The following is a 14,397-nucleotide window of genomic DNA, read 5'->3' as shown; positions in this document are numbered from 1 at the left end:
ATGAGAGCGCACACATAGCGTAATAGGTTCACAAGCATTCCAAAAAATAGCACAGAATGTGTAAAGTAAATAAACTATTGGTGAAATAACATAGGATCACGCACATTTATATCAATTACATATTTACTCAAATTAATAATTGTTTATATTATCATGACTGATACATATCATCTATGGAGGGCGTACTCTGTCCCAGACGAATGTTGTGATTTGTAACACATACACTTTGACATTGAAACGAAAATAACATATAAGGTCCCTTCAGTATTAACTTAAAACAAATAAATGTTACGTTTGCTAATAATAGGTAAATGAGCAGCAGTGCTGCACGAAAAAAGATAAGTACATTCAAGGAAACACCATAAGAGAGACAGAAGTAAGTACAGTTTCCTTCCATTTTCTTCCTATGGTTCAGTACTGGCCGCTAATAAAATACATATTTTACAGCAAAAATGCCATCGGACAAAGCTTATAACACTGGTATTAAAAAAAAGTCCACAATCCATAAGGCACCGTTCACTAAAGCTTTATCATGTAAGTGTTCAGAAAATACAAGTGTATTATAATAGTGCTAGATGGCACAGATCACAGTCTACAAAATAACTGAGTTTCACAAATCCCTTACACCCTAAAAAGCTCGATCTCTCTTCAGTGAGAACCCTACATGTTCAAGGCAGTTTGACAAATAACTCAAAAATTATTCTTCAGGAACGAAAGAAATATAATACTGAGTAACGAACCTACTAGTTTGTACTAAGGTTCTACGGAACTGTTGCTTGCACTGTGATAACTTTTCCAGGTATCTCCTGATTCAGTCTTTGTACAATGTTTCCTCTGCCATTTAACTCGTCTCCTGGCCTTCAGGTTACTGGGTATTGATCGGATAATGGTGTAAATGCTAAACGTAGAGTCATGGTTTTTGTAAGTGGCGGAGTAGTAACGTAGTAGGAACCGAAGGCAAATTGTAATACGAGGCAATGTGAAAACCCTGCAGGTAAGTCTGAGGAAGGGAGGGAATGGCCGTCTGGCACTCCTATCAGTCAGCCGGAGGCACTACAGGCGCGAGCCGCAAGGCCTTCTGCGGCGTCAGTGGGTGATATGTCTGGCAGCTGCTCTGCAGATATACGGACTGGCCACACAGGCTACAGCTAGTGGTGTATTGCTATGAATGTCGTGGTAAATTGTATCTACGCCAGGATATCTGATCCTTGACACTGACTCTACTCTTGGGCTGCTCTTTGGCTTTTTACGTGCCACTCTGGTATTGGAACTAGAGCTATCTGCTAATCTCACTGGGAACGTATGGCCAGTTGGCTCTTGTGTCGGGATCTTTGGCCGATTTTTGTTTAACAGTTTTGCCGAAATAAGGAGAGAAGCTGAAGTAATGAATTAAATTTCGTGCCAAGACCGGAAGTTGAAACCGGGTCTCCTGCTTCCTGAACAGATGTGCTAACGACTACACCACTGTGGCCCTGCAACTCGTACAGCTGCTCGGACGCCCTAGTCCAATGCCCTCCCTAAGACAAACCAATTAAGCTCTTCTGTCCTTAAGGAAGGTACAGCTGAGACGCGTACGATTCCAGGGAAATGCAATTCCATTCTCTCTAGCTGTGTTAATATGAAGTGTTATTGTATAGATGTTATATGACAACCTTGGGCTTAGAGCTTAGTTACGATTTGGATTGCACTGTGGATTTGTGAATTGTATTGTCAACTTAATTACCTAGCTACTTCCTGTGAGATCAATAGACGGTGCCTGCTTCAGTGTGGAGAACAAAGATATGTAATCCTCCTGATCGCTGGCGCCTTACTTTGAGACTAATCTTTCCTCGGCCACCAGATCTTGCGTCACACCCCGGTCACATCCTATCCTGATACAAATTCCAACTTATTCCTGAAAGTCTCTTCGGGTTTGTTGCCGGATCCTAAAATCAACTTGACTCGATATTTCGACGATCCAACTGTTCGCCATCTTCAGGAAAATGCTGCTTCTGCTGATGAGTCCCGCTGAGAACTGACGCCAGGCTGCAAATCGACGTTCTATATAGGCCACCATTCAGTACACGGCGCATGCGCCGCCCATCACGGTTTCTGCCTTCCAAGACAGGGAGGTGGCCCCGCCCTTAGTGAAACACTGCTGGCAACCATATATCGCAATCAAGGCCGCACCGAAGAACGTTCAGTTTTGATGCGAGATAATACAGGTTTCCACGTCTTGCTAAGAGGAAACCCACTGTCTCTGTTGATTAAATTATCAGCCAACCTAATTTCAATCGCCTCTTTATAGACACTGTTCCAAAAACCGGAAATGTTGGCAACTTCCACAGTTTCATCAAATTTCATACTGTGTCCCTCACTGAGGCAGCGTTCTGCTACTGCCGATTTTTTCGGCTGTTGTAGCCTCGTATGACGGCGATGTTCCACACACCTGTCATGCACCCGCCGTTCGATTCGCACAGTGCATGACAGGTGTGTGGAACATCGCCGTCATACGAGGCTACAACAGCCGAAAAAATCGGCAGTAGCAGAACACTGCCTCAGTGAGGGACACAGTATGAAATTTGATGAAACTGTGGTAGTTGCCAACATTTCCGGTTTTTGGAACAGTGTCTATAAAGAGGCGATTGAAATTAGGTTGGCTGATAATTTAATCAACAGAGACAATGGGTTTCCTCTTAGCAAGACGTGGAAACATGTATTATCTCGCATCAAAACTGAACGTTCTTCGGTGCGGCCTTGATTGCGATATACTGTTGCCAGCAGTGTTTCACTAAGGGCGGCGCCACCTCCCTGTCTTGGAGGGCAGCAACCGTGATGGGCGGCGCATGCGCCGTGTACTGAATGGTGGCCTATATAGGACGTCGATTTGCAACCTGGCGTCAGTTCTCAGCGGGACTCATCAGCATAAGCAGCATTTTCCTGAAAATGGCGAACAGTTGGATCGCCGAAATATCGCGTCAAGTTGATTTTAGGATCAGACAGCAAACCCGAAGAGACTTTCAAGACTTATTACGCAGGGAAAGCCTACGTAATCAATTCCAACTTATGTCTGCCACTCCAGGAAGACATAAAAGTGCTATTTCAGTATCGCTGAACGTCGGCAGTACTGGCGATTTATGAAGGGGAAAATGTGCTGAAGCCTTGAATTGAAGTTTGTGATAGGGAGGGAAGTGGACTATGGTTGTCTGTGGAGCTGTGGTACGCATAATGGCAGGTTTGTGTAACTGGTTAGCACATCTGTGTAGTAAGCAGGAAATCTTGGATTTAATTCATTACTTCAGATTCTATCCTCATCGAAGATTGATATGTCGCCAGAAAAATGCAGTTCCATCAGATTAATAGATTTTTCTGACTTTCCCCAGCACGAGTGGCTGGTACTGTCAAAGGTTCACCTTCCATTGCGTGCAGTGGACTGGGATCGAAAGCCCAGCCAGGAAAGTCGTAGAAGAAACGTCGGCCAGGAATCCCGACGTGGAAGACGAAAGGCAATATGTCGACAACTGGTCTCGAAAATTTTGTCACTCGGACTGTTTCTCCACTGGATTTCTCTTAGCTCTTTGCTGCTCCACGCCGATCACTGCACGTGACTGCTAACTCCTTTGCTTCACCGCACAGTTTTCGTAAGCCCTCAAGCTTTGTGGGCGGCCCGGCGATTCGAGAACTCGCTGCCCTTCCTCCTGGTCACCCAGAGCGCGTTCTCGCCGTCGAAGTAGTCCTCGACTTCGTTGAGCGTGCGGCCCTTGGTCTCGGGCACTGCGAGGTACATGAGGACGGTGCCCAGCAGCGAGAAGGCGCCGAAGGCCCAGAAGACGCCGGAGACGCCGACGGCGCGCACGGCCAGCGGGAAGAGCTTGGCGACGGCGAAGAGCACCAGGTTGAAGAAGAAGTAGATGTAGCCGCCGGCGATGCCGCGCACGCGCGCCGGCAGCAGCTCGCCCGTCGCGACGATGGGCAGCACGAAGAAGCCGGCCGTGTTGGCGGCGATGTAGAGGAGCAGGCAGGCGACGAGCGCGGGGGCCTCGCCGGGGGCGGCGGGCCGGCCCGGGGGCCGCGCCTCGCGCAGCCGGCAGACGGCGGCCACGGCGCAGGCGGCGGCGGCGGTGGCGGCGCCCGCGCCCACGGCCATGGGGCGCCGCCCCAGCCACAGCAGCAGCGCGCACGCCAGCACCGCCACGGCCAGCCGCACGGCCGCCGTCAGCACCGCCGCGCCGAACTCGCCGCCCACGCCCACCTCGCCCGCCTCGTCCGCCTCGCGGATCAGGTCCACCGAGTAGAAGATGAGCATGAACGTGCCCGAGAAGATCTGCGTCATGTTCACCAGGTTGACGATCAGCACCGGCCGGTAGACGCGCGGCTGCAGAAACGTCTGCAGCAGCGACGGCCGCGCCTTGCCCGAGCGCGCCTCCGCCGCCAGCGACGCCTGCTCGGCGTGCATGCGCGACACCATCTCCTGCAGCTCCCCCTCCACCTGCACACAACTGTCCTGTTGACACTGCTTAAGAGGAGACCTTCAGCTAACTCGCCAAAAGTGTCTATTTTCAATTTACCAGACAGTGCTGTTGAGTGCTGTGTTAACGATTACAAGCTACAGGGTGGCGCACGAAATGTGTTACCATTTTCAGAATGAGATTTTCACTCTGCAGCGGAGTGTGCGCTGATATCAAACTTCCTTGCAGATTAAAACAGTGTGCCGGACCGAGACTCGAACTCGGGACCTTTGCCTTTCGCGGGCAAGTGCTCTACCAACTGAGCTACCTGTGGTGTCACCGCCAGACACTACACTTGTTAGGTGGTAGCCTTTAAAATCGGCGGCGTTCCGTGGTATACGTCGGACCCGCATGTCGCCACTATCAGTGATTGCAGACCGAGCGCCGCCACACGGCAGGTCCAGTCTAGAGAGACTCCCTAGCACTCGCCTTAGTTGTACAGCCGAATTTGCTAGCGATGATTCACTGTCTACATACTCTCTCATTTGCAGAGACGACAGTTTAGCATAGCCTTCAGCTACGTCATTTGCTACGACCTAGCAAGGCGCCATATTCAGTTACTAAAATCTGAACAGATAATATTGTGAATCATGTACCGTCAAGAGCGACGTTCACCATTAATGGATTAAAGTTAAGTATCAAACTAATTTCGTCCGCTTTCTGAATTCTCATTCCTTGTCATGTTCCAGACCTCACGTCAGTATAGTTCTTCCCTCCTCACGCCAGCCTGCGTGAGCTAAAACGCATGCATTTCGGCCTCCTCTAGTAACACGGTGTTGGCTCTTCTGCCTACACAACACTCCCCAAGCCATGTCTCCGCAATATCCTTTCTTTCACGAGTGCTAGTACTGCAAGGTTCGCAGGAGAGCTTCTGTAAAGTTTGAAAGGTAGGAGACGAGGTACTGGCAGAAGTACAGCTGTGAGGACGGGGCGTGAGTCGTGATTGGGTAGCTCAGTTGGTAGAGCTCTTGCCCATGAAAGGCAAAGGTCCCGAGTTCGAGTCTCGGCCCGGCACACTGTTTTAATCTGCCAGGAAGTTTCATATCAGCGCACACTCCGGTGCAGAGTGAAAATCTCATTCTGAAAATGGTAACACATTTCGTGCGCCAGCGCCACCCTAGTTATGTATCGATCCTAAAAGCCTTTTGCCTATGAGAAACTGCGTGTGGTCGGGTTCGAAGGCATTTAAAATGTTCAAATGTTCAAATGTTTGTGAAATCGTATGGGACTTAACTGCTAAGGTCATCAGTCCCTAAGCTTACACACTACATAACCTACATTATCCTAAGGACAAACACACAAACCCATGCCCGAGGGAGGACTCGAAACTCCGCCGGGAAGAGCCGCACAGTCCATGACTGCAGGCGCCTAAGACCGCTCGGCCAATCCCGCGCGGCGAAGGCATTTAAGCGATCAGTGATGCCGCGACTCGTGTCACCAACATTATGTTCATTTGTCGCATTTAGCCAGCACCGTTTGAACGTCTTGTAACCAGGCAATATGGTTATCGGATACCATCATGTTGAAGGGTATGGGTCATTATGAGTTCAAGTATCGAGTTACGCTGCTAAAGGTAGTGAATCTCTCTGATAAAGTTTGGTCCGCATATTCACCAGCGGATTTCGGAATCTAGGAAGATGCAAATTTTACACGACCGTTCAGCGACCATGTTTCAGAAATCTGCGTGCGGCTTCTGCTGAGATGAACCCGACTGAACATGTCTGAGACTACCCGAAACTTGGGGAGCCTCGTCGCAGGAAACCTCCCAACACAATGGATGACCTCACGAGGGTTGCAGTCGAAGAGTGGGACACATGTACGGAGCAGCGCTTGGCACAGAATGTGGACATTATGCCGAGGTGAATCTAAGCATTTTACAATGCGCGGGATGGAGCAACACGTTACAGAATGTTACCCGCAAGCAGATTTAATTTCTCAAGTGCGAATTCAAGGAAACTTCCTTTATTTTGGTTACTGCCTTTTTTTTAAATTCTGAGTAAACTTGTATTTTACTTTTTTCACAGGGATTATTTTTCACTGACTTGTTCGCTCAGCTTAAAACGCAACGTGCTAGCTTGCTACACAGGAAGGCAACCCAGACCTGGATAGAATACGCGTAGCAGACTAACGACTTTGGTAAGGTACACGGGCGAGCCTGAGTGTGGTTTTCGAAGGTTTCCTGACTCGTTAGGCACACGCTGGGCTGGTCCCAATTTGCACATGAGAAGGCACGAACACAAAGAGTTCAAAATACTCCAAGGCACTGATGAAAGTTTACAATATTCTCAGACATATGTCACCCAACACACATGACTTTCCTCCATTAGGTTTACTGACGGCTCTGGCGACAAGAAGGGCATCCGATCACAAAAGTTCAGTAAAATAAAATTTGGAAAAATGAAAACCGTGCACACGGTACGATAAGATAAACTGTGGGAAAGAGAGAAGGATTATTTTTTATTTCCTTCTCTTCTTTACTCTAAGTCCACATATGTTCACTGATAAGCAGGTAATGAACTTATTTACGATCCAGACACCTGTAACCTGTCGAAAGACTGAATAACGAATATTTTAAGGGCGGTCGCGCAGGAAGAGCGTGAACTATACTCTGGAAGATACATACAGGGATGTGAAGCCATGCCGAATTCAGTGTTGTATCCAGAAGATCTAGGTTTCTCGGTTGATGATCCGCAGCGCGTGCAGTCGGATCGAGCTGGTCCCACAGATTCTCGATTCGGTTTAAATACGAGGAGTATGGTGGTCATGGGAGTACGGTAAACTCATCCTGGTGTTCTTCATACCACACATGTTACTGCGAGCTGTGTGATATGACGCATTGTCCTGCTGGTATATGCCATCATACCGAGGATAGATGCGTACTTGTGTTGTTCCACTGTGCCTTCCGGAACGACACACAGAAAGGGCACAAAAACATTCTTAGGCCATAATGGTTTCTCTTGCTGCCTGGAGCCTTCCGACGATTGTTCCAGGGCCATACAGGCGAACGGCCATCCATTCGATGGTGCGTAAAACCTGATTACCACTCAGTGGACGCCCAGTTACGGTATCGGTATCAAAATTCCTGTTTTCGTCGCCGGTGACACAAGTCACCATTGAGGCATGAACCAGGTGCACGAAGGGGAGGCGCACAGGCAGCAACGTTTGCTGGTTGGTCTTTGATGAGACACTGTTGGCAGCCCTTTGGTTCGTCTGGGGGGTCAGTTGCTCTACCTTTCATATACATTCATCTGTAGATATCTCAACAGCCGTCGTTCACCCATTTCATCTATAGCCTATGGTGCACCGCAGTTGCCGGAGCACGCATGGTGTACTTTAAACACAGTGGCACGCTAACGGTTTACAAACTAAGCTGAGCTTCCACCCTTGGCCCGAAAGCCAATCATCATGCCTTTTGGATGTCTATTTCCACCTTATCACAGCGTCTGTACTTTTGCCCATGTCCCCCCAGCATGCTGTCTGCCCCGATTGCTGAATGGTCAGCGTGACGAACTGCCGTCCTAAGGGGCCCGATTCCCGACTGGGTCGGGGATTTTCTCCACTCGGGGACTGGGTGTTGTGTTGTCTTCATCATCATTTCATCCCCATCCGGCGCGCAGGTCGCCCAATGTGGGGTCGAATGTAATAAGACCTGCAGCAAGGCGGCCGGACCTGCCCCGTATGGGGCCTCCTGCCCAATGACGCCAAATGCTCATTTCCTTTTTTTCCCCTAATACGCTGTATATACCCTCCACTGCTAGTGCTGCCACCTGCCGTATGTGAGTGGTTACTTCACATTGAGGCCGAACATAGGCAGCGGTCGCATTAATGTGACCAGACTGTATAGTTAGGCTGAAGATCAGCGACTCGCTGCCGTCCCCCTCATATGTGGTGGGAAAGAAAGGAAGGAAGATGAGGACAAAAGCGGACCCTGGCCACTGTGTGCAGGCACCAGCCTAGGCTACCCACTTACCTCGTGGGGGTCTGCGCAGCGGCCCCCGCGCAGCCAGGTGAGGGCGCGCCGGGCTTGCTCGAGGCGGCCGTTGCGCGCCAGCCAGACGGGGCTCTCGGGCACCAGCGAGACGGCGGCGAGCGCGGCCAGCGGCAGCGCCGTGTTGATCCAGGCCACCGTGTGCCACTCCAGCCAGCTGCCCAGCGTGTACACCACCAGGATCGCCAGCGAGTAGCTCACCATCGGCGACCCCGCCAGCATGCCGCGCACCCGCGGCTCCGACGTCTCGCCCAGGTACACCTGCACACGCACCACTAGATCAAGTCCACAGTCGATACCTACTGTAGAGGCTTATTCTCGACGGAGGCCAGGAAAGATAAAAAGGCCTTTACCTCATTGTGTGAATGTAATGCGTGCTTTCTAAAGGATTCAACTTGTACCTGCAACGTACCATGGATGACGAACAAACAGGTCCTGTTATGAAAGGAAATGACACCGCAGAACATCACTCCTGTTTATGGGGCTGTATGGAGGGCGACAATCAGGTTGGTATACCACCAGGCGCCTCGAGACATGTCTTCAGCCTGGAATCTCACTGAATGGAACTGACCGGCGAAGATGTGTCTGAAGATGCTCCATTCAGCGGTCGGATGCCAATCTGACTGTTGCCCGCCATACGGCCCAACAACCAGGAGAGGTGGTCTCGGGTGCCATTTCTTTTCATAGCAGCACCCGTTTGGTTGTTATCCGCGACACACTTACAGCACAGCTCTAAGTCAACAATGTTCTATACCTCCTTTTGTTGCTCTTCATGGCAAGCCATCCTGGGCTTACACTTCAGTAGGATAATGCCAGTCTGTGGATGGCGAGAGTTCCTACTGCTTGTCTTCGCGCTTGCCAACCCCTCCCTTGGCCAGCAAGGTGCCGGATCTACCGCGCCAACTGGCCAGAATTTGGCAAGATATCTCTCTGGAGGACATCCGACAACTCGATCAATCGATACCACGCCTAATCTACATCTCCAGGGATACTCTGCAAGTAACACTTAAGTGCCTGACAGAAGGCTCATCGAACCATCTTCACAATAATGCTTGCATAAGGTGGCCCAGCACATTATTGACTTGCTCAATTTGTGTAGCTCTTTCTGTTGATTAAATCATCGAACTTTTCTGAAATTGTAAATTCCTTAATGGTGCGACCCTTTCTTTTTCTTAAATGCATTGCACATAAGCAAGTCTCTTTAATGTTACACGTCCAGTAAAGAGCTTTAGCTGTAGTTACATTTCCAAAGATATCATCTCTCGGAGCAGTTATGAACGATGTGCTCTATACACTAGCTCTATGGACGACACATCAATTCTGTCGCGTCGCCCTAGTTCCGGTTTGGCGTGTTCCGGTAACAATTTGGCGGCAGTAAATCTTCCTGGGTAGTTCACAGCTTGGAAATGATATAGTAGGGTCCTTATAGTTATTACGATGGCGACTTACATTTGAATTCAAATAACTTACGGGAATGCAACTGGGTGTCGTCGTCGGCAACCGCCAACATTTCGACAGGTGTACACTCTGTCATCGTCAACGCAAAACTGCAAAAAATAAGCGCTGTGCAAGGGAACTTAAGACCTCAGTTTCCAAAGTAATTCTGAAAAGGTAACACACACACACACACACACACACATTGTAAACATTAGCACCCTCACCAAACAAAGACAACCAACGACAGAAGTTATTGTTAGTGAACTCTACCCCTCGGTTTTTTGCAAGGAAGACAGCAGAATTCCACGCAGAATTTAAACAAAAAGCTCCCTTCATGTTTATTAACAAGGCTACTTGCTAATTTAATTTTAACTGCTTCCTTAATAACACTATCCCAATACGTAGAAGTGCATACCAGAATCTCTGTGTTGTTATGCTCCATAGGATGACTAATGCCAAGACAGTGCTGCAATAGCGGATTTGATCGTTGCTGTAAGCGTGTTGTGATGCTTATCGCTAGTACAATGATCCTCCACTGTCCTCATAGTCTGTCCAATACATGACGTGCCACGACTACAAGGAATTAAATTAGTAAGAAATTTTAAAAATAGAGATGGAAGTTTTTGTTTAAATTCTGCATGGGTTCTTGCTCTCTCCCTTGTGAAAAAGCAGAGGAACGGAGTTAATACTACCTCACACGTTGGTTTTTAATATTTTCAGTCGATACCTTCCGACGTCGGTTATCTGTGGCTGTGTGTTGGCGCTAGTGTTTACGGTGTGTGTGTGTGTGTGTGTGTGTGTGTGTGTGTGTGTGTGTGTGTGTGTGTGTGTGTGCGCGCGCGCTTGTGTTTGTGTGTGTGTGTGTGTGTGTGAGCGCGCGCGGGCGCTAGTTCTCCGGAACTGCTCTCCAAACCAAAGTTTTGGCTCAAATGGTTCAAATGGCTCTGAGCACTATGGGACTCAACTGCTGTGGTCATAAGTCCCCTAGAACTTAGAACTACTTAAACCTAACTAACCTAAGGACAGCACACAACACCCAGCCATCACGAGGCAGAGAAAATCTCTGACCCCGCCGGGAATCGAACCCGGGAACCCGGGCGTGGGAAGCGAGAACGCTACCGCACGACCACGAGATGCGGGCCCAAAGTTTTAAAATTTGCTGCACAGCGCTTACTTCTTGCAGTTTTATCTTGAAAACGACAGGGTGTGCTCCTGCCGAGATATCGGTGGTTCTCGATGACGTTGTCCGGCTGCATTCCCAGAAGTTACTTGAACATTTTATCCGCCGGAAGAAACTCCGGTTTTACGTTTGAAGTTCATACATCTTTCCATGATGCTTGAGGACAAAGGTTTGATGCTACATCACCATATAATCTTCCTACAAACAGAGGGGTGGACAAAAATATGGAAACACCGAAAATACGACACATTACTATGCCAATTACGGTATAGGAAAGCCGTTAGCATTGAAGACACGTTGCATTCGTCTCGGAAAGGATAAATACAGGTCCTACATGTTTTTGAAAAGAATATTATACTACTCTTCCAAGGAAATAGTGGCAAATTCAGGTAACGATGATCGTGCTGGATAGAGATCACATACCCCTCTCTCCAAAGTTGACCACAAGGTAGAGTAATATTGAGATCTGGTGATTATGATGCGTAGGGAGATACGGCAATTTATCCTCGTGCTCGCAAAACCAGACCCATGACGATGCGAACCTGTGTGAACAGGTCTCCTATTGTCTTGGAACACAGCATCACAGCTGGGGAACATTGTCCTATGCAATGGACTTGATTAGCCCAAGTGGTGACATAATACTTAGCAATAAAGCACCTTGCAGAACATCCAAGGGACCCATGGAACATCACGATATGACTTCCCAAACCATCGACAAACCTCACAGCACGTTTCACTCTTAGGATGTAAACTCGGCTAGAAATTGAAAACAGTGTGAAACAAGACTTGTCTAACCAAATGACTTTCTTCAGTTGCTCCATAGTCCACATATTATTGATTCCGCAGCACGTTTTCCTGTTAGGGGCATTTGCATCACTGATGAGTGTGTTTGGAATTACAGCCTGCCCTGTAGTTCTCTGCTTATGTAGCCCCTTCCTGTTGTTTTGGTGCTGACAGAGTTCGCGAGAGCGCCATTAAGTTCTGTGGGGCCTTTCCTCATAATATTTTTCACGGATCATCCGACACGGTCACTCAGCACATATTTCAAGAGAGTTGTGACTTAGCGGATGATGTTTTTCCGCTTTCCCCATATGAGTCTTCGATGAGACCTCTCTTGAAACACCAAACATTTCGACTACCTTAGTTACGGAAGCACCCAGTGCACGAGCGCCAACAACTTTCCCATGTTGAAATTCTGACCACGACGGAAACTTGGAGCCCAATGAGGACATTGCCCAGGTGCCGTTCGTTGTCAAAACAACAGCGCAAACTGCAGGCTTGGCTAGCATCAGCACGTATGTTCAAGCATGCAACAGTGTTACCATATTTTTGTCCAACACCTGCAGGTCCAAGGGACTTCAACTATGGAAGCATGCAGCGCTATTTAGTATAGGATATGGATTATAAATGATCTTCGGAATGTAGGAGAATGAAGGTTGTTCCACTCTGTAATGGTGGCCTCGTGTTTTTTTAGGTCTGGCGGAGTTTAATAGGTGGCTTGCTTGCTGAAAGTGCTGCGAGGCACTCACCTGCGTAGGCGGCACGGCGAGCCCGACGGCGAATCCGCAGACGGCGCGGCCGGCGAGCAGCACGGCATGGTCCCTGGCGAGCGCGAGCAGCAGCCAGCCCAGCACGTTGGGCAGCACCGTCAGCTGCAGCGTGGCGCGCCGGCCCAGCCGCTCCGAGAACCAGCTGGAGGACAGCGCGCCCAGCGGCGTCGCCGCAGAGTGGATGCTGGCTGCGCACACACGGGGGAGGCGTGCGTAAGCGGGGGGAGCCTCCTGACTGAGCAGCAACGTAAAAGCACTCGCCAGTACAGTCCTTCAACGTCAAGGAACCCAGTATCCCGACAAGGGTGGGTTGGGATGAGGAATGTGGTCAGCCGGCAAGGCAGGCAGCTACAGAATCATGCGCGTGCTGAATTAATGTATACGACGTGGGTTCAGTAAGTGGTGCAACATCGGTAAACTTGTTCGACAAGATCGCCGTTTAACAATCAGAGCAGTGTCTGAGTTAACAGGAGTTGACAAGGAAAGTGTCGAACAAGTTTACCGATTTTTTCAATGTTTGCATCAGTTTTTGTTGACAATGGTCTGCCAGTGCGAGTGTCATCACTGGTGTCTTCGCGGCCATCTTTAAATCGTTTAAACCACTCAAACACTTGTGTTCGCGATAAACAATCATCGCCGTGCACTTGTTGTAACATTACAAACGTTTCACTTGCAGATTTTCCTAGTTTGAAACAAAATTTGATGTTAACACGCTGTTCTTTCTGTACACTCAACATTTTCCGACGCACAGACAAAACGTCAACTACTTAAAACAGACGCCACGGGCAGACTGAGTGCAGGAGGCAGATGAAACTCGAGCAGTAGGCGGAGCGAGAGTCACGTGACAGGCCACGCGACTTTCAGCCTTATTGCATTCGTTTCATTGTTTCACCAGTACTAGTCCGGTTTTTTTCTAGCCACACCTCGTTTAGTGCCGCCACCTGTCGGGCCTTCATGAAACTATAGGGCTTTAAGTGGGAATATTCCACCGTGTTCCGCAACAAATTTGCGTTTTCTCAACAGAAATTGGCCCGACGAAAAACAAACGTGTTACATTACTTATTGAACGCCCCCTCGTAGAACAGGATCGCTTGCATCTAAAAACGACATAGGAAGACGAAATATGATAACATTTTGCTCGTAACTGCCTGAAAGAAGGCCCCCTAATTCTGGATAATCTGAAGCAGGTGGAAATCGATCGACTTCACCTCACGAGTATCTTGTGTCCAGCCGTTGACAACATTGGTGATCAGATAATGCAGTATTTGTACCACAGCCGTTACTAACAAGGGAACCTCCCCATCGCACCCCTCTCAGATTTAGCTATAAGTTGGAACAGTGGATAGGCCTTGAAAAACTAAACACAGATCAATCGAGAAAACAGGAAGAAGTTGTGTGGAACTATGAAAAAACTAAGCAAAATATACAAACTGAGTAGTCCACGTGCAACATACGCAACTTCAAGGGTGATGTGCAGTCAGGAGTGCCGTGGTCCAGGGGTTAACGTGAGCAGCTGCGGAATGAGAGGTCCATGGTTCAAGTCCTCCCCCGAGTGAAAAATTTACTTTCTTTATTTTCGCAAAGTTACGATCTGTCCTTTCGTTCATTCACGTCTCTGTTCACTGTAATAACTTTAGTGTCTGTGTTTTGCGACCGCACCGCAAAACCGTGCGATTAGTAGACGAAAGGACGTGCCTCTCCAATGGGAACTGAAAACATTTGATCGCAAGGTCATAGGTCAACCGATTCCTCCAC

General features: G+C 48.7%; 1 protein-coding gene across 1 annotated transcript in view; it reads right to left on the bottom strand.

Annotated features, from left to right (window-relative positions):
- Positions 1-2,866: 2,866 nt before the first annotated feature.
- Positions 2,867-14,397, bottom strand: part of LOC126252166 (facilitated trehalose transporter Tret1-like) — a gene marked incomplete at its 5' end in the record, with an annotated part of 60,427 nt that continues 48,896 nt past the window's right edge. The window contains 3 exons of the mRNA XM_049953035.1: positions 2,867-4,468; positions 8,458-8,736; positions 12,622-12,830. Of these exons, the coding sequence (XP_049808992.1) occupies positions 3,629-4,468; positions 8,458-8,736; positions 12,622-12,830 (1,328 nt within the window). The remainder of the gene's footprint in view (positions 4,469-8,457; positions 8,737-12,621; positions 12,831-14,397) is intronic.

The sequence above is a fragment of the Schistocerca nitens genome, chromosome 4, assembly GCF_023898315.1.
Source record: "Schistocerca nitens isolate TAMUIC-IGC-003100 chromosome 4, iqSchNite1.1, whole genome shotgun sequence".
In the NCBI taxonomy this organism is placed as follows: domain Eukaryota; kingdom Metazoa; phylum Arthropoda; class Insecta; order Orthoptera; family Acrididae; genus Schistocerca; species Schistocerca nitens.
This window is presented reverse-complemented; position numbering and strand designations above follow the sequence as displayed.